General features: G+C 34.2%; 2 protein-coding genes across 51 annotated transcripts in view; both read left to right on the top strand.

The window, feature by feature from the left end:
- The first annotated feature begins 5,764 nt into the window (after positions 1-5,764).
- Positions 5,765-6,395, top strand: LOC127502047 (adhesion G protein-coupled receptor E1-like). Its single transcript, XM_051874558.1, has 2 exons — positions 5,765-6,006; positions 6,131-6,395. The coding sequence occupies exons 1-2, from the start codon at positions 5,934-5,936 to the stop codon at positions 6,304-6,306; spliced, it is 249 nt and encodes an 82-aa protein (XP_051730518.1). The 5' UTR covers positions 5,765-5,933; the 3' UTR covers positions 6,307-6,395.
- A 2,444-nt stretch (positions 6,396-8,839) lies between these two features.
- The window catches only part of adgrf6 (adhesion G protein-coupled receptor F6), a 58,189-nt gene continuing 45,987 nt past the window's right edge, over positions 8,840-21,041 (top strand). For 46 of the 50 annotated variants that reach the window (XM_051874484.1, XM_051874486.1, XM_051874485.1 and 43 more), the window contains exons 1-26: positions 9,658-10,324; positions 10,474-10,620; positions 10,916-11,062; positions 11,287-11,433; positions 11,736-11,888; positions 11,999-12,154; positions 12,737-12,883; positions 12,985-13,143; positions 13,790-13,936; positions 14,254-14,400; positions 14,625-14,771; positions 15,090-15,242; positions 15,353-15,508; positions 16,091-16,237; positions 16,339-16,497; positions 16,648-16,794; positions 17,113-17,259; positions 17,485-17,631; positions 17,960-18,112; positions 18,223-18,378; positions 18,963-19,109; positions 19,211-19,369; positions 19,520-19,666; positions 19,984-20,130; positions 20,357-20,503; positions 20,831-20,983. In XM_051874484.1, the coding sequence (XP_051730444.1) occupies positions 10,548-10,620; positions 10,916-11,062; positions 11,287-11,433; positions 11,736-11,888; positions 11,999-12,154; positions 12,737-12,883; positions 12,985-13,143; positions 13,790-13,936; positions 14,254-14,400; positions 14,625-14,771; positions 15,090-15,242; positions 15,353-15,508; positions 16,091-16,237; positions 16,339-16,497; positions 16,648-16,794; positions 17,113-17,259; positions 17,485-17,631; positions 17,960-18,112; positions 18,223-18,378; positions 18,963-19,109; positions 19,211-19,369; positions 19,520-19,666; positions 19,984-20,130; positions 20,357-20,503; positions 20,831-20,983 (3,688 nt within the window). In that variant the 5' untranslated portion in view covers positions 9,658-10,324; positions 10,474-10,547. The other 4 variants (XM_051874459.1, XM_051874458.1, XM_051874457.1 and 1 more) reach the window with 4 other exon arrangements.

Genomic DNA, 21,041 nt, shown 5'->3' with positions numbered 1-21,041 from the left:
TTTTGACAGTCCATATACCACAATGCAACATGATTGTGACGTCACTGCATATCGCGTTTAATTACCCCACCACAAACAACTCTATGATATATTAATTTTTTTTTTTTAATATTTAAAACACACATATATACATATAGAATGCTGCATTAAACAATTTTGTAAGGAAAAAAAAAAAATAATAAATCAACTCCATAGCAGATTCCAAGTGATCAAGGGCTTAGGACATTCCAGTTCAACTCATTGCAAAGGTTTCGCCAGTAGTGGGCACTCACGCAATGCAAGCAATGACGTATATCCGAGTCAACGAGACTGAGGGAAGTTTAGCCAGGGAAGGGCGAAAAAAAACGAACTGGAACGCAGCCTATGTGTGCCTGGGCTACCATGCCGAATGGCTTAGCTCTAGAAACACGTACTGTGTGTTCTCATTAACAATAGATATACATTGCAAGAGATGAGAAACACAGCAACCACCTGAACAAATATCATAATTAAATCGTTTGATGTATCACTGACATGATCCTTATAGTCCTATTCATAAGAGAAAAAGCTGTTGAGAGCAATAAAGACCGGAGCATGCTCTGATGAAGCATAGCTAATGAAAACATTGCCCTTGGAAATAAATGAACGCGTCATTAGAGTTATGCAGCTAAACATGGTAACCCTGTTGAAAGCGTGAAAGCATTTTTTTACTTTAATCTTTTCTTTCACTTTAACCTTATCTTAATAGCAATACATACATAGATCTCTTGCTGCTGCATAAACAATTGTGTAAATGCTGCAGCTTATATATGCTTAGTAAATTAGTTAAACATGATGCTTAGTTTAAACGGTATGATTGCTCATTTAGAAATGAATAATCAACCCATTGCAATATGCACAGAAATATGGAGTAAAAGAGTGTTCACTTATCTTAGATGTTGATTTCAGATGCTTTATGAAAGCGCGCTGCAGACTGCTAACAGCAAACATTACCAGTATTTGAATGTTGAGCCGCAACTCATTGGCCGCTAATGCAACAGCAACCAATCAACTGCGTAGATGTAGATAACGATGTGATCACTACCAAATTGAGTTATGGAACTATCAGCCTGTGCCATATAGAGTTTCATGACAGAACTAGGTATTTAACAAAATGTACAAATATGTACTGTAAAATATATGGACACCAAAATGCCTCTCATTATGCCTAGAAATCTTTACAGTGAAATTGCACAGTCGCCAGTTTTGTACTGTAAATTTCACACAGTGGCTGCGTCCTCCGGAAGTTGCATTTGAAGGCTGCATTCGTCATCAAGGATATTTTATTTAAGAAAAGTAACCATAATAAAATCGACTGTTATTCCTCATGAGGTGTAAAATGCTGTAATTTATTTCTTACTATGCAATCTAATGGTTACTTTCTTAAATGAGACCGCCTCAATGACGTACACAGCCTTCAAATGTGACCTCCGGAGGACGCAGCCTTCGAAATGAGATGCAGCTAGTGTATTAACATCTGTAGGAACTAACAAATACTTTTGAATTTTTACTTAATACAGTACTGCTTATTTTTTATGTAAACATTGCTATTGATAATATAATTAATTACATAAATATGTATATTGTAATAAAAAATACAAAGTACAATGCTTGTTGTCTCTGTCACAGAAATACCCTTCACAGACTTATTGTTTGAAGTTGAGATGGAATCATCAAGCATCTCCGTGATCGATGAGATGAGGAGATTTCTGCAGAACTTCACCTTTCCACTTCAATTAGATGAGCTGGTTGAAGTATTAGATGTGGACATCACGACAGGTGAAGAATATCACTTGACCTTCATGACCTTCCGAACACAAATGCAGGAGTCCTGTTAAAAATGAGCTTACGTTTATGTTTATCCTTTCTTAGTGTGCAATGTCAATGACAGTAGATACAAGTGCGTATGTGAGGATCAGTATTTCTGGCCATGTGAAAAGTGCACAGAATATGGGAGCTGTGACAACATCACTAACAACACATGCAGCTGCATCAATGATATTCCAAGTGATAGACAGTTCTGTCAACCAGTCAACCAGATAACAAGTAAAATAGTTTTATACATTTCTGTTTTTAATCACACAGAAGACCTTAGTTACTGTTACAAATTATTTCTAATCCATTCTCATCCTTTTCCCATAAGATAACACAGCTTGTGCGCAACCACCAACAGGTACATAAACATCTGACTTAAACTCCAAAGTCCATTTAACTGCAGCATTTTCATGCATATTAGAAGAGAAGAGTGAATATTCCTAACTCTTTTTTTATCTTTCCTACACTCACTCCAGTTTCAGCTGAATATCTAACTGAAATTCAGATAGATGCAGAGAATACTTCTGTCATTGATCAGCTGATGAGCTATTTGATGGCTTTCAGTTTGCCCTCCAAAATCAGTGACAGCACTAACATCACAGAAATCAACGTAACTACTGGTATGAGCTCTGTCTCTGCTTTGACTTGTACTTTATACATCATATATACTGCTATAAATGAATGATGAACTTGTGGATTCTTTTTTCCAGTGTGTTCTTTGAATGAAACACAGTATCAGTGTAAATGCGAGGGTCTGTTTGTTTGGCCGAATGACACGTGTCACTCATACGAGGCCTGTGATGACATCACTGATGGTTCATGTACATGTATCAATGCCCTTCCAGTCGATGGACAGTTCTGTCAGTTAAAAGAAGGTGAGACATCACATTCATAAATCTGAAAACAACAGCATTCTCCCATAAACTCTTTATATTTGACATTTGATTTGTAGCACTCCAGCGCCCAATATAACTATATTTCTTTATACCTGGTCTACTGATAATTGAAACCATTTAGTGAGTTTCTAAAGAAATGTTTCCAGCAACAGTATTCACAGTAACTTATTTAATGAATTGTTTGGATAATTTCTCAACCATTTTTTTTAGAACAGCAATTAATTCAAGTTGAAGAAATGTGTAGTGGAAATTAGATATAACCCAAAACAAAGCTAAAGATGAATTTCAGACCATTTAGATTGCAGAACTTTGTATAAATATAATAGCATAAATAACTAGTTATTATTATTTTGTGTACCATGGACTTCACTTCACTTCCATTTCACCTTGAGTAATTTCTTGCTTTTTTGTAGAATCATAATAAAATCATTAATAAAACATTTGTAATGGATATAATTTTTTTTATATTGGTAGTCAATTGATCATCTAGATATTGTGTAAAAAAGCAGAAATCGCATAAAAATTGATTCAGCATATCAGTAATTGGACACTGGTGTATAAAAATAATCTGAATCAGAATCGGCTGATCTCTATTGCAGAGTAAGAACTTTCATAAAAATACAGCAACACAACAACATTCCAGAAGAAGGCAGTGGCATCAAGAAAAACCTGTTTTTCGCAGTGAGGGTACATAGTTTCAGTTTTGCTCTGCTCATGGTTTTTTTTTTTTCTCCCGCAGCACCACCTTCTAACTACGTGATTGACATTGATGTGAGATCCTTTGACTTGGTCCTGGTGAACTACTTAAGAAATCTAATCATGAACATCAACCTGCCTTTCACTCTCAGCAACAACATAAATATCACAGATATCAACGTGACCACTGGTGAGAGCATAAAGCTTTGTTACATCAGTGTTTGCACAAAAAGTAGTAATTTTAATATGATTAGTTATGTATTGCTTATCATGCTAGTTAGACTCCAAAAAAATCATCAAATTTGGGGTATTTTGAGGTGAGACTGTATATTTCCTTCTGTACCACACAAGTGTAGACTGTATTTGGATATTAACATTCACATAAACACAAAGTTACTCCCATAATATATATTTTACTTACAGATGCAAAGATCCAGAAATGCTTTCTTGGTTTTACACTGAACATGAATAATTTTCAAAAGTTCTTTTGATTGTATGAATATAGCCTAAAAGTCTACATCATCTTTTGTTACAGTGTGTGGGTTAAATGGAACAGAATATAAGTGCAAGTGTGAGGAGCATCATGTTTGGCCCAGTGACGCCTGCAGGGCCTATCAGGTGTGTGATGGCATTGTGGGAGGCACTTGCGGATGTATTCAAGCTCTCCCTTCAGAGGGTCCGCTTTGCCAGAGAGGTGAGTAATTGTTGAAAAACAAAGCAAGCAAGCAAATAAATAAATAAAATCATTATTGAATTTTAATTCATGTTTAATGTATTGGATTTACTGTGTTTGCTTTCATCATTATGTTATAACAACAACTTTATTTCCATCCATTTAAACTGTCATTTAATTTCTGATCATTTCTGTCATTCTTATTCAGTTTTGAGATTAGATACAAAAGTAATTTAAGTAAAAAAAATTTGCCCATCAATACACAAAATAATACAATTGTAAAAACATATGGTTGGATGAATTAGAAAAAGGGTTTTTTAACTCTATATTCCCATTTTTTCGTTTATCATTCATTTCTATATATGTAGTTCCGTATAAGTGGTGTGCAGTGGTGTTCTGAAATGAGATGACAAAGTCCTCACAGTTTTTTTTTTTTTTTTAACCGGTTTAAATCAAATGTAAATTCATGCCCAGTTAACTTAATGTTGTCACATTTTCCTGGTTAAATAAACATTAAATGAAAAAAGAAACCAAATACAATTCTATTTTGTATTTAAACATTAACTAGGTAATTAGTGTTCTGTTCATTAAAGCCAAGTATACATCTCATCAAGTAACGCATTGTTACATTTATTTCAAAATAATAACTAAAGGCAGTAGTTCTTTTTAATAGTCAACTTATTTTCATCAGTCGTCAAGCTCAGTAAACAGTGGTCACACACACTAAGATGTACCTTTAATTTAACCAAGCTGATTGCTCACTAAAAACCCCCACAGTCATCATGTTTTCAGGCCATTTCAAGATTGATTTTGACTTGACATAAAGTGATGATAACTAAGTAGCTGAGTTGTTTACTTACTTTTTAATTAGTTCTCTCATTAGACCAATTCACTAACATGCATAACAAGAGGCGGGATTTTTCGCTCAAACCAATCATATCCAGTCAGAACAAATCACATATCTAATTTTAGTAAGATGGATTATTTTATCAAATTTTTTGAGGAGGCACTGCCTCCCTTGACTTCTCAGAGGAAACACCCCTATTTTGTTTTATTTGCGCAACATGCTAATGAGAGGCTGTCAAAAAGTAGTCAGGATTTGTAATACCATTGGCTAATCATTGTAAAAGTGCTGGACTGATTGCCTGCAAAACAGAACTACATTTTCTTCTGATTAAATGGGCCTAAATATGTTTTTTTTTTTTTTTTTTAATAACATGTAGTTTAAAAGATTACAATGTAGTTTGGACTCAATTCTGATTGGCAGAGCTCTTTTCAACATTCATGTATGTGTGTGTGATATTTCAACAATTTTCTGATAAATGTCAGGTAAAGTGAATATTTTCGTTCCATAAAAAATCATATACAGAATGATGTTAGTCCATTGAACAGAATCAAACAGGTTAGTCAGACTTTACCACAAAAACTCAAGCAGCGTAACAAAGTTACAAAAAGGAGAGGGCAAAAAGCCAAAAGACAAACAAGACAACAAAAGAAGCAACAGTGATTAGAAAAGTCAGAAAAACTCCCCCTGATGGACAAAATTGCAACTGTCTGGAAGTCTGACAGAGTCACTTTGACCAAATATTGTTTCAACTGGAAGTTGTACAGTATCTAAGATTTGGATTTTAGTCGATATAGGCTACAAGCAATTAAGTAACCAAATCCGCTAAGGCCTAACTAATGTGAATAAACCTACTATTGGTGGCTTGAAAACCTTTGATTTTAGCATTTGTGCAATACCATCTCCCTCCTTTTCAGACATCAATGAATGTGAAGATGCAGTGTCAGTTTGTGGTCAATACTCAGATTGTATTAACATCATTGGGAGTCACATGTGTTCATGCTGGAGTGGATTTAATACCTCCAATAAAGACAGTCCTGTGAGCACCAACAACTCATGTCAGGGTAAATATTATCAACTGATTTTGTTTTTATATTATAAAATTGAGTGTACAGAGCTGCATTGTTTTAACAATTTGTGTGAATACTAGTCTGAGCTATATCTATATTATTTTTGTTTTTGTCACAGATATAAATGAATGTCTGTTCAGTCCATCTGTATGTGGTCCAAATTCCATCTGTGAAAATCAATTTGGAAGTTACAACTGCTCATGTTTGGATGGATTCACCGCAGCAAACTCAAGTCTCCCCATCAGCATCAATAACACGTGTAGCGGTAAATCATGGAATTCAGTGTGCATATAATTTTTTAAACTAACAGCATGCTTTTTCTTTTTTCTCTTTTTCAAATTGTATTTAACACAGTTTATTGTTTAATATATTTGAAAAGTAACTTTTATAGGCATACATAATTGACAATTAATATTTCTAACTGTGGCATTCATAATTTTATGCATCCTCTAATTTAAAAATTTGTCACCCATAAAAAAAAAAATAAAAAAAAAAAAGATTTAGAGGGGTCATGAACTGAGAAATCAAAATTCCCTTAATGTTTTGACATATAAGTGGTCATTGTACTATAAAAACATCCTGTAAGTTTCAGAACTCAAAACTTTCTTGTTAGCCTAAAAACAGCTTATATTGAAGCCAATCTGCCAAAACAACAGGTTGTGTAATGTGCCACTTTATTACATAATAGTGTGGCTAAGCACCGCCTCCGCAGAGGAAACATCTCTAAACATCACTGCCTGTTGAGCCCTGCCCACCGATTCGCGCATGTAGTAGATAAATAACGAGAGAGGCAAACGCAGGTCTACGCAGAAACTAAATGATAAAGATGGTTCCAAAGAAAACAAGACAACGCTGTGCAGTGATAAGTTTTGGAAAAACACAGTCGGTGCATTGCCTTCTTTCTGATCCCAGTTCAAACCCACGTCAGTAAGAACTTGGTCCTTTGTTCACTTCATTTTACCGCGGATTAGTTTATAAACAAGGCACAATTTGACACAGGATTTTCAGAAAGATTGAAACTAAAAGATGATGCTGTGCCGCCTATATTGGATCCGACAGTGAACTCGCACCACACAAGTGTGAGTATCTGTTTTTATTATGTGGTCACTATTGCTTTGTCTGTTATTGCAGATCGTTTGATATGTACTGAGTATTTAGATTTTAAACTTGTGATTAAATTATATACCGATATCACTGCATTCACGCGATCAACAGACAATCATCAGCTACAATGTTCATCGTTGCAACCTTTAATGTGATGGGATGGGAATAGATCTACATATAATGCAATAATCAACACTTTTCATGATTCGTTAATCTTGACAGCTGTAATATTAAAAAGGTAGTAAAAGTATTCTAGAGTGTTCCACATGTAATACTTATTTCATAAGTAACTCATTATATATGTACAGTTGCAAGAAAAAGTATGTGAACCACTTGCAGAATCTGTGAAAATGTGAATAATTTTAACAAAATAAGAGAGCTCATACAAAATGCATGTTATTTTGTAATTAGTACTGTCCTGAGTAAGATATTTTACATAAAAGATGTTTACATATAATCAACAAGACAAAAAAATAGCTGAATTTATTAAAATGACCCAGTTCAAAAGTTTGTGAACCATTGATTCTTAATACTGTGTGTGGTTACCTGGATGATCTATGACTGTTTTTTTGTTTTGTGATGGTTGTTCATGAGTCGCTTGTTTGTCCTGAGCAGTTAAACTGAGCTCTGTTCTTCAGAAAAATCCTCCAGGTCCTGCAGATTCTTCAGTTTTCAAGGATTCTTTGCATATTTGAACCCTTTACAGCAGTAACTGAATGATTTTGAGATCCATCTTTTCACACTGAGGACAACTGAGGGACTCAAACACAACTTTTAAAAAAGGTTCAAACATTCACTGATGCTTCAGAAGGAAACACAGTGCATTAAGAGCCGGGGGGTGAATATAAGACATATTAAGTAAAATTTACCTTGATCTTCAAATTCAAAAAGTTTTCACCCCCGGCTCTTAATGCATTGTGTTTCCTTCTGGAGCATCAGTGAATGTTTGAACCTTTTTTATTAGTTGTGTTTGAGTCCCTCAATTGTCCTCGGTATGAAAAGATGGATCTCAAAATCATTCAGTCACTGCTGGAAAGGGTTCAAATATGCAAAAAATCCTTGAAAACTGAAGAATCTGCAGGACCTGGAGGATTTTTCTGAAGAACAGAGCTCAGTTTAACTGCTCAGAACAAACAAGGGACTCATAAACAACCATCACAAAACAAAAAAAAACTGTCGTAGATCATTCAGGTAACCACACACAGTATTAAGTATCAATGGTTCACAAACTTTTGAATGGGGTAATTTTAATAAATTCAGCTATTTTTTTGTCTTATGGATTATATGTAAACATCTTTTATGTAAAATATCTTACTCAGTACAGTACTAAATGAAAAATAACATGCATTTTGTATGATCTCTCTTATTTTGTTAACATTTTTCCCATTTTCACAAATTCTGCAAGTGGTTCATTACATTGTAGTTTCACAGCAGACATGCCCCTTCAAACAGAGTGTTCAAATCAGAGGGCTAAAATCAGGGTAGAAAATGTCCATTTATTTCTAAATTATGACAATTTTTTGATGTAAAAATCTTAAGTGCACCTCGGGAAACAATATAAAATAATAATAAAAAAAATGCAGTTCATGACCCTTTTAAATTTATGCAAATTTTTCATATTACCATGAAAATTCCTAATTGCAACTCTTCTTTTAATAAAGATGTGAATGAATGTCTAAACACATCGGAGTTCTGTGGTCCAAACTCTCGTTGCACAAACTTATTTGGGAGTTACAACTGTTCCTGCTTGAGTGGGTTTACTGTAACAAATATGAATAAACCTGTCAGCATCAGTAACCCATGCAATGGTGAGCATTTAGAAAAATGTTTCATCATGATATATTTTATTTATATTGTCAATAAATTTAACAAAGATAAATTTACTATAATCATCTGTTATATGAATTGGTGTGTGTTTCAGATACTTTTTTCAGGTATGATAGAAACTTGTTAAATTCATGCTGGAGACAATTGTATTAAATTCTACTTTGCCCAAAAATAGTATCTATTAATAATTTTCTTTTGTAAACGTTGATTATTGTATTTGTAGGTAAAAGGCATAGTCATAATTTCTGGATGGTTTTTTTTCTCTCTTTTTCTACAGTGACTCTACCTTTGACTGAATATCTGATTGAAATTCAGATCAATAGTGTGGATAGTAGCATCACTGATCAGCTGAGGACCCTTCTGATGTCTTTTAATTTGCCCTACATAATCAGTGACAGCACTAACATTACAGAAATCAACATAACTACTGGTATGAGCTCTGCCTCTGCTTTGTAATGTTAAATAGCTAAGATGAAACTTTATACACCATGAATGTTGCTATAAATTATTTGATATTTGGGTTGTTCTTGTGCATTTCAGTGTGTTCATTGAACCAAACGCAGTATCAGTGTAAATGCGAGGGTCTGTTTGTTTGGCCGAATGACACGTGTCACTCATACGAGGCCTGTGGTGTCATCACTGATGGTTCATGTACATGTATCAATGCCCTTCCAGTCGATGGACAGTTCTGTCAAGGTGAGACACTGACATCATTCTACGACAACATCAGTTTTCTCACTTTAATTAAATTGTTCTGTTTTCCTGCTTTGAATTTATGGCATTCTGTTACTGGGATTGACAGATTGATTATGTGCTTCTTTTTATAATTATTATTATTTTTTAATTCATTTTTTATTTACTTTTTTTTTTTTGCAAATACCTGTGTGAGACACATGGTCTATTACATGGAGTTTTGTCATAAAAATATTAACATCACAGTACACAACAACTCAACCTACTTCTTGTTCTTGCAGTACTACCTTCTAACTACGTGATTGACATTGACGTGAGATTCTTTGACTTGTTCGTGGTGAACTACTTACGAAATATCATCAGAAATATCAGCCTGCCTTTGACTCTGAGCAACAGCATAAATGTCACAGATATCGACATGACTACTGGTGAGAGCAGAATGTTTCATCATGTCACATACTAACATGAGTTCAGTATTAGGACAAATTGACAATTTGAACACAGATTAATAAATCCTATTCTATTACAGTGTGTGGGTTAAATGGAACAGAATATGAGTGCAAGTGTGAGGAGCATCATGTTTGGCCCAATGACACCTGCAGGGCCTATCAGGTGTGTGATGGCATTGTGGGAGGCACTTGTGGATGTATTCAAGCTCTCCCTTCACAGGGTCCGCTTTGCCAGAGAGGTGAGAAATCACATTACATCACAAATGTACTGATTGTAATTGTTATAACATGACCAGTATGAGTTTACTCAGTGACACTTGACACCTTTGGTTGTTTGGAAATTTTAAATTTAACAGTTATGCAATAGCTTCTCACTCTTTTTTTCCAGACATCAATGAATGTGAAGATGCAGTGTCAGTTTGTGGTCAATACTCAGATTGTATTAACATCATTGGGAGTCACATGTGTTCATGCTGGAGTGGATTTAATACCTCCAATAAAGACAGTCCTGTGAGCCGCAACAACTCATGTCAGGGTAAATATTATCAACTGATTTTGTTTTCTGTTTTTATTCTATAAAATTGAGAGTACAGAGCTGCTGTATCTTTACAGTTTGTGTGAAATCTGCTGTGAGCTTTAGCTGTTCCTGTTTGAGGTGTAATATCACCAAACAAATAATTCATTTTCTTTTTTCCCATCTTTGAATTATAATGTGAATACTTTTGTTTAAATACCAGAGTTCTTTCATGTCTTTAGCCTTTTTGCCTAATTTAATACTGTATAAAATAATAGTTTTGTTATTTTTTTATTTATTTTTTTATTTTCCATAGATATAAATGAATGTATGTTCAGTCCATCTGTATGTGGTCCAAATTCCATCTGTGCAAATGAAATGGGAAGTTACAATTGTTCGTGTTTGGATGGATTCACTGCAGCAAACTCAAGTCTCACCATCAGCATCAATAACACATGTAGAGGTAAATCATATAATCACATTTATATAGAGTCTAATTTTGGAAATGTTGTTTAACAGTAGAACAGCAGTTTATTTTTTTCAACTGTTGCATACAAAATTTTATTCATCCTCTATTTATAAAGTTATCAAAACATAAGAAAAAATAGATTTGAATTAAAGTGACGTTCATATTTGAGTGTTCCTAATAGCAACAATACCTTTTTTTCCTCTCTTCCTGTAATATAGATGTGAATGAATGTCTAAACACATCAGTGTTCTGTGGTCCAAACTCTCATTGCACCAACCTATCTGGGAGTTACAACTGTTCCTGCTTGAGTGGGTTTACTGTAACAAATATGAATAAACCTGTCAGCATCAGTAACCCATGCAATGGTGAGCATGTAGAAAATATAGTTCATGATGTATTTGATTTATATTGTAAGTAAATTTGATATAAATATCAATTCAGTCTATTAAATGGTTTGGTGTGTGTTTCTGTTGCTTACATTTTCAGCCATGATAAAAGCTGCTTAAATACATACCGGAGTTATTAAAAAAAACTGTTGCATGAAATCCTGTTGGCTTGAAAAATTAGTATCTGTTAATAGTTTCCTTTTGTGAACGTTGATTATCATATTTGTAGGTAAAAGGCATAGTCATAACTTCTGGATATTTTTCTTTCTCTTTTTCTACAGTGACTCTACCTTTGACTGAATATCTGATTGAAATTCAGATCAATAGTGTGGATAGTAGCATCACTGATCAGCTGAGGACCCTTCTGATGTCTTTTAATTTGCCCTACATAATCAGTGACAGCACTAACATTACAGAAATCAACATAACTACTGGTATGAGCTCTGCCTCTGCTTTGTAATGTTAAATAGCTAAGATGAAACTTTATACACCATGAATGTTGCTATAAATTATTTGATATTTGGACTGTTCTTGTGCATTTCAGTGTGTTCATTGAACCAAACGCAGTATCAGTGTAAATGCGAGGGTCTGTTTGTTTGGCCGAATGACACGTGTCACTCATACGAGGCCTGTGGTGTCATCACTGATGGTTCATGTACATGTATCAATGCCCTTCCAGTCGATGGACAGTTCTGTCAAGGTGAGACACTGACATCATTCAACAACAGCATCAGTTTTCTCACTTTAATTAAATTGTTCTGTTTTTCCTGCTTTGATTTTACTGCATTTTGCTATTGGAATTGACAAACTGATTATGTGCTTGTTTTTGTTTGTAATTAACTGTGTAAGACACATGGGCCCGGTTTCACAGACAGGGCTTAGACTAAGCCAGGATTAGGCCTTAGTTCAATAAGGGTATTTAAGTAGCTTTTATAAACTTACCCTAGAAAAAAACATTACTGGTGTGCATCTTAAGACAAAACAATGGCACTGACATATATTAAGATATGTCAGTACAAGTTGCTTTTAGTTAAAACAGCTCAAACATGCATTTTAGTCTGGGACTAGCTTAAGCCTTGTCTGTGAAACCGGGGGATGGTCTATTGCATGGAGTTTTGGAATAAAAATATTAATAACACAGTATTTTTAAAAAAAAATATACAGCTTAGGCTACAAAGAAGCTAATTAAAAAAAAAAAACTCATGTTTTTTCATTTTTATTTTAAGTATTTAATTAATTGTACTAATTGTTGTGCTCAACCTGCTTCCGTTTGTTCTTGCAGTACTACCTTCTAAGTACATGATTGACATTGACGTGAGATTCTTTGACTTGTTCGTGGTGAACTACTTACGAAATATCATCAGAAATATCAGCCTGCCTTTGACTCTGAGCAACAGCATAAATGTCACAGATATAGACATGACTACTGGTGAGAGCAGAATTTTTCATCATGTCACATACTAACATGAGTTCAGTATTAGGACAAATTGACAATTTGAACACAGATTAATAAATCCTATTCTATTACAGTGTGTGGGTTAAATGGAACAGAATATGAGTGCAAGTGTGAGGAGCATCATGTTTGGCCCAATGACACCTGCAGGGCTTATCAGGTGTGTGATGGCATTGTGGGAGGCACTTGTGGATGTATTCAAGCTCTCCCTTCACAGGGTCCGCTTTGCCAGAGAGGTGAGAAATCACATTACATCACAAATGTACTGGTTGTATGAGCTTCCTGATGCTGGCAAATTATTTACATTATAATTACCCAACTATATAACTGTGAGAGAAAGCATATATATAGAAAGAAATATATTTTTTCCTCCCATCTCATGTGTATTCCCTTTTGGGCAGGGGTCTCAAACTCAAAATGGCTGGGGGCCTTTGCTGTGATTGACACCTCATAGGAGGGTCATTTTAACATTCAAGCACAAGAAAGTGCAACATTTCTGAAATTTTACTTTCCTTTGCATTATTTCTCATTTACTTCAAATTTCATTACTAAAATATTTTTGCCATACTTAAAAAATGTAAACAGCGGTGTCTCTATCATCGTTACATACAGTATTAGTTTTTAACAGTTAGTGCAAATATTTTCCCTTACTTTATTTTAGCTTAAATAACATCAAAATCTTGCACTGAACAACATTGTACTGAACAAATGCAATCCCTGAATACATTTGTACACGGCTCACTCGTTTTCCAGACGCGCCTATGCCGCAGCGAATTGTAACATGACCAGTATGAGTTTACTCAGTGACACTTGACACCTTTGGTTGTTTGAAAGCTTTAAATTTGAACAGTTCTGCAATAGCTTCTCACTCTTTTTTCCCAGACATCAATGAATGTGAAGATGCAGTGTCAGTTTGTGGTCAATACTCAGATTGTATTAACATCATTGGGAGTCACATGTGTTCATGCTGGAGTGGATTTAATACCTCCAATAAAGACAGTCCTGTGAGCCGCAACAACTCATGTCAGGGTAAGAATTATCCACTGATTTTGTTTTCTGTTTTTTTTTTTTTTTTTTTTTTTTTTTATTTTATAAAATTGAGAGTACAGAGCTGCTGTATCTTTACAGTTTGTGTGAAATCTGCTGTGAGCTTTAGCTGTTCCTGTTTGAGGTGTAATATCACCAAACAAATAATTCATTTTCTTTTTTCCCATCTTTGAATTATAATGTGAATACTTTTGTTTAAATACCAGAGTTCTTTCATGTCTTTAGCCTTTTTGCCTAATTTAATACTGTATAAAATAATAGTTTTGTTATTTTTTTATTTATTTTTTTGTTTTCCATAGATATAAATGAATGTATGTTCAGTCCATCTGTATGTGGTCCAAATTCCATCTGTGCAAATGAAATGGGAAGTTACAATTGTTCGTGTTTGGATGGATTCACTGCAGCAAACTCAAGTCTCACCATCAGCATCAATAACACATGTAGAGGTAAATCATATAATCACATTTATATAGAGTCTAATTTTGGAAATGTTGTTTAACAGTAGAACAGCAGTTTATTTTTTTCAACTGTTGCATACAAAATTTTATTCATCCTCTATTTATAAAGTTATCAAAACATAAAAAAAAATAGATTTGAATGAAAGTGACGTTCATATTTGAGTGTTCCTAATAGCAACAATACCTTTTTTTCCTCTCTTCCTGTAATATAGATGTGAATGAATGTCTAAACACATCAGTGTTCTGTGGTCCAAACTCTCGTTGCACCAACCTATCTGGGAGTTACAACTGTTCCTGCTTGAGTGGGTTTACTGTAACAAATATGAATAAACCTGTCAGCATCAGTAACCCATGCAATGGTGAGCATTTAGAAAATATAGTTCATGATGTATTTGATTTATATTGTAAGTAATTTTGACAGAAATATCAATTCAGTCTATTAAATGGTTTGGTGTGTGTTTCTGTTACTTATACTGTATTTTCAGCCATGATAAAAGCTCCTTAAATACAAACTGGAGTTATGTTTAAAAAAAAAAAACTTGCATGAAATCCTAATCCTTTTTGCTTGAAAAATCAGTATCCGTTAATAGTTTCCTTTTGTGAACATTGATTATCGTATTTTTAGGTAAAAGGCATAGTCATAATTTTTGGATGTTTTTCTTTTTCTTTTTCTACAGTGACTCTACCTTTGACTGAATATCTGATTGAAATTCAGATCAATAGTGTGGATAGTAGCATCACTGATCAGCTGAGGACCCTTCTGATGTCTTTTAATTTGCCCTACATAATCAGTGACAGCACTAACATTACAGAAATCAACATAACTACTGGTATGAGCTCTGCCTCTGCTTTGTAATGTTAAATAGCTAAGATGAAACTTTATACACCATGAATGTTGCTGTAAATTATTTGATATTTGGACTGTTCTTGTGCATTTCAGTGTGTTCATTGAACCAAACGCAGTATCAGTGTAAATGCGAGGGTCTGTTTGTTTGGCCGAATGACACGTGTCACTCATACGAGGCCTGTGGTGTCATCACTGATGGTTCATGTACATGTATCAATGCCCTTCCAGTCGATGGACAGTTCTGTCAAGGTGAGACACTGACATCATTCAACAACAGCATCAGTTTTCTCACTTTAATTAAATTGTTCTGTTTTTCCTGCTTTGATTTTACTGCATTTTGCTACTGGAATTGACAAACTGATTATGTGCTTGTTTTTGTTTGTAATTAACTGTGTAAGACACATGGGCCCGGTTTCACAGACAGGGCTTAGACTAAGCCAGGATTAGGCCTTAGTTCAATAAGGGTATTTAAGTAGCTTTTATAAACGTACCCTAGAAAAAAACATTACTGGTGTGCATCTTAAGACAAAACAATGGCACTGACATATATTAAGATATGTCAGTACAAGTTGCTTTTAGTTAAAACAGCTCAAACATGCATTTTAGTCTGGGACTAGCTTAAGCCTTGTCTGTGAAACCGGGGGATGGTCTATTGCATGTAGTTTTGGAATAAAAATATTAATAACACAGTAATGTTTTTTAAAAATATACAGCTTAGGCTACAAAGAAGCTAATTAAAAAAAAAAAACTTATGTTTTTTCATTTTTATTTTAAGTATTTAATTAATTGTACTAATTGTTGTGCTCAACCTGCTTCCGTTTGTTCTTGCAGTACTACCTTCTAAGTACATGATTGACATTGACGTGAGATTCTTTGACTTGTTCGTGGTGAACTACTTACGAAATATCATCAGAAATATCAGCCTGCCTTTGACTCTGAGCAACAGCATAAATGTCACAGATATAGACATGACTACTGGTGAGAGCAGAATTTTTCATCATGTCACATACTAACATGAGTTCAGTATTAGGACAAATTGACAATTTGAACACAGATTAATAAATCCTATTCTATTACAGTGTGTGGGTTAAATGGAACAGAATATGAGTGCAAGTGTGAGGAGCATCATGTTTGGCCCAATGACACCTGCAGGGCTTATCAGGTGTGTGATGGCATTGTGGGAGGCACTTGTGGATGTATTCAAGCTCTCCCTTCACAGGGTCCGCTTTGCCAGAGAGGTGAGAAATCACATTACATCACAAATGTACTGGTTGTAATTGTTGTAACATGACCAGTATGAGTTTACTCAGTGACACTTGACACCTTTGGTTGTTTGAAAGCTTTAAATTTGAACAGTTCTGCAATAGCTTCTCACTCTTTTTTCCCAGACATCAATGAATGTGAAGATGCAGTGTCAGTTTGTGGTCAATACTCAGATTGTATTAACATCATTGGGAGTCACATGTGTTCATGCTGGAGTGGATTTAATACCTCCAATAAAGACAGTCCTGTGAGCCGCAACAACTCATGTCAGGGTAAGAATTATCCACTGATTTTGTTTTCTGTTTTTTTTTTTTTTTTTTTTTTTTTTTTTTTTTATAAAATTGAGAGTACAGAGCTGCTGTATCTTTACAGTTTGTGTGAAATCTGCTGTGAGCTTTAGCTGTTCCTGTTTGAGGTGTAATATCACCAAACAAATAATTCATTTTCTTTTTTCCCATCTTTGAATTATAATGTGAATACTTTTGTTTAAATACCAGAGTTCTTTCATGTCTTTAGCCTTTTTGCCTAATTTAATACTGTATAAAATAATAGTTTTGTTATTTTTTTATTTATTTTTTTGTTTTCCATAGATATAAATGAATGTATGTTCAGTCCATCTGTATGTGGTCCAAATTCCATCTGTGCAAATGAAATGGGAAGTTACAATTGTTCGTGTTTGGATGGATTCACTGCAGCAAACTCAAGTCTCACCATCAGCATCAATAACACATGTAGAGGTAAATCATATAATCACATTTATATAGAGTCTAATTTTGGAAATGTTGTTTAACAGTAGAACAGCAGTTTATTTTTTTCAACTGTTGCATACAAAATTTTATTCATCCTCTATTTATAAAGTTATCAAAACATAAAAAAAAAATAGATTTGAATTAAAGTGACGTTCATATTTGAGTGTTCCTAATAGCAACAATACCTTTTTTTCCTCTCTTCCTGTAATATAGATGTGAATGAATGTCTAAACACATCAGTGTTCTGTGGTCCAAACTCTCATTGCACCAACCTATCTGGGAGTTACAACTGTTCCTGCTTGAGTGGGTTTACTGTAACAAATATGAATAAACCTGTCAGCATCAGTAACCCATGCAATGGTGAGCATTTAGAAAATATAGTTCATGATGTATTTGATTTATATTGTAAGTAATTTTGACAGAAATATCAATTCAGTCTATTAAATGGTTTGGTGTGTGTTTCTGTTACTTATACTGTATTTTCAGCCATGATAAAAGTTCCTTAAATACATGCTGGACTTACGTATATATAAAAAGAAAACTTACATGAAATCCTAATCCTTTTTGCTTGAAAAATCAGTATCTGTTAATATTTTCCTTTTGTGAACATTGATTATCGTATTTGTAGGTAAAGGGCATAGTCATAATTTCTGAATGTGTTTTTTTTTTTTCTTCTTTTTTTCTACAGTGACTCTACCTTTGACTGAATATCTGATTGAAATTCAGATCAATAGTGTGGATAGTAGCATCACTGATCAGCTGAGGACCCTTCTGATGTCTTTTAATTTGCCCTACATAATCAGTGACAGCACTAACATTACAGAAATCAACATAACTACTGGTATGAGCTCTGCCTCTGCTTTGTAATGTTAAATAGCTAAGATGAAACTTTATACACCATGAATGTTGCTATAAATTATTTGATATTTGGACTGTTCTTGTGCATTTCAGTGTGTTCATTGAACCAAACGCAGTATCAGTGTAAATGCGAGGGTCTGTTTGTTTGGCCGAATGACACGTGTCACTCATACGAGGCCTGTGGTGTCATCACTGATGGTTCATGTACATGTATCAATGCCCTTCCAGTCGATGGACAGTTCTGTCAAGGTGAGACACTGACATCATTCAACAACAGCATCAGTTTTCTCACTTTAATTAAATTGTTCTGTTTTTCCTGCTTTGATTTTACTGCATTTTGCTATTGGAATTGACAAACTGATTATGTGCTTGTTTTTGTTTGTAATTAACTGTGTAAGACACATGGGCCCGGTTTCACAGACAGGGCTTAGACTAAGCCAGGATTAGGCCTTAGTTCAATAAGGGTATTTAAGTAGCTTTTATAAACGTACCCTAGAAAAAAACATTACTGGTGTGCATCTTAAGACAAAACAATTGCACTGACATATATTAAGATATGTCAGTACAAGTTGCTTTTAGTTAAAACAGCTCAAACATGCATTTTAGTCTGGGACTAGCTTAAGCCTTGTCTGTGAAAACCGGGGGATGGTCTATTGCATGTAGTTTTGGAATAAAAATATTAATAACACAGTAATGTTTTTTAAAAAATATACAGCTTAGGCTACAAAGAAGCTAATTAAAAAAAAAAAACTCATGTTTTTTCATTTTTATTTTAAGAGTTTAATTAATTGTACTAATTGTTGTGCTCAACCTGCTTCCGTTTGTTCTTGCAGTACTACCTTCTAAGTACATGATTGACATTGACGTGAGATTCTTTGACTTGTTCGTGGTGGACTACTTACGAAATATCGTCAGAAATATCAGCCTGCCTTTGACTCTGAGCAACAGCATAAATGTCACAGATATAGACATGACTACTGGTGAGAGCAGAATGTTTCATCATGTCACATACTAAGATGAGTTCAGTATTAGAACAAATTGACAGTTTGAACACAGATTAATAAATCCTATTCTATTACAGTGTGTGGGTTAAATGGAACAGAATATGAGTGCAAGTGTGAGGAGCATCATGTTTGGCCCAATGACACCTGCAGGGCCTATCAGGTGTGTGATGGCATTGTGGGAGGCACTTGTGGATGTATTCAAGCTCTCCCTTCACAGGGTCCGCTTTGCCAGAGAGGTGAGAAATCACATTACATCACAAATGTACTGGTTGTAATTGTTGTAACATGACCAGTATGAGTTTACTCAGTGACACTTGACACCTTTGGTTGTTTGAAAGCTTTAAATTTGAACAGTTCTGCAATAGCTTCTCACTCTTTTTTCCCAGACATCAATGAATGTGAAGATGCAGTGTCAGTTTGTGGTCAATACTCAGATTGTATTAACATCATTGGGAGTCACATGTGTTCATGCTGGAGTGGATTTAATACCTCCAATAAAGACAGTCCTGTGAGCCGCAATAACTCATGTCAGGGTAAGAATTATCCACTGATTTTGTTTTCTGTTTTTTTTTATTTATTTTTTTTTTTTAATTTTATAAAATTGAGAGTACAGAGCTGCTGTATCTTTACAGTTTGTGTGAAATCTGCTGTGAGCTTTAGCTGTTCCTGTTTGAGGTGTAATATCACCAAACAAATAATTCATTTTCTTTTTTCCCATCTTTGAATTATAATGTGAATACTTTTGTTTAAATACCAGAGTTCTTTCATGTCTTTAGCCTTTTTGCCTAATTTAATACTGTATAAAATAATAGTTTTGTTATTTTTTTATTTATTTTTTTATTTTCCATAGATATAAATGAATGTATGTTCAGTCCATCTGTATGTGGTCCAAATTCCATCTGTGCAAATGAAATGGGAAGTTACAATTGTTCGTGTTTGGATGGATTCACTGCAGCAAACTCAAGTCTCACCATCAGCATCAATAACACATGTAGAGGTAAATCATATAATCACATTTATATAGAGTCTAATTTTGGAAATGTTGTTTAACAGTAGAACAGCAGTTTATTTTTTTCAACTGTTGCATACAAAATTTTATTCATCCTCTATTTATAAAGTTATCAAAACATTAAAAAAAAAATAGATTTGAATTAAAGTGACGTTCATATTTGAGTGTTCCTAATAGCAACAATACCTTTTTTTCCTCTCTTCCTGTAATATAGATGTGAATGAATGTCTAAACACATCAGTGTTCTGTGGTCCAAACTCTCATTGCACCAACCTATCTGGGAGTTACAACTGTTCCTGCTTGAGTGGGTTTACTGTAACAAATATGAATAAACCTGTCAGCATCAGTAACCCATGCAATGGTGAGCATTTAGAAAATATAGTTCATGATGTATTTGATTTATATTGTAAGTAATTTTGACAGAAATATCAATTCAGTCTATTAAATGGTTTGGTGTGTGTTTCTGTTACTTATACTGTATTTTCAGCCATGATAAAAGTTCCTTAAATACATGCTGGACTTACGTATATATAAAAAAAAAACTTGCATGAAATCCTAATCCTTTTTGCTTGAAAAATCAGTATCTGTTAATAGTTTCCTTTTGTGAACATTGATTATCGTATTTTTAGGTAAAAGGGCATAGTCATAATTTCTGAATGTGTTTTTTTTTTTTTTTCTTTTTCTACAGTGACTCTACCTTTGACTGAATATCTGATTGAAATTCAGATCAATAGTGTGGATAGTAGCATCACTGATCAGCTGAGGACCCTTCTGATGTCTTTTAATTTGCCCTACATAATCAGTGACAGCACTAACATTACAGAAATCAACATAACTACTGGTATGAGCTCTGCCTCTGCTTTGTAATGTTAAATAGCTAAGATGAAACTTTATACACC

This window comes from Ctenopharyngodon idella, chromosome 20 (genome assembly GCF_019924925.1).
Source record: "Ctenopharyngodon idella isolate HZGC_01 chromosome 20, HZGC01, whole genome shotgun sequence".
Classification (NCBI taxonomy): Eukaryota; Metazoa; Chordata; class Actinopteri; order Cypriniformes; family Xenocyprididae; genus Ctenopharyngodon; species Ctenopharyngodon idella.
The sequence above is the reverse complement of the archived record's forward strand: the minus strand, read 5'-3'. Positions and strand labels throughout refer to the sequence as shown.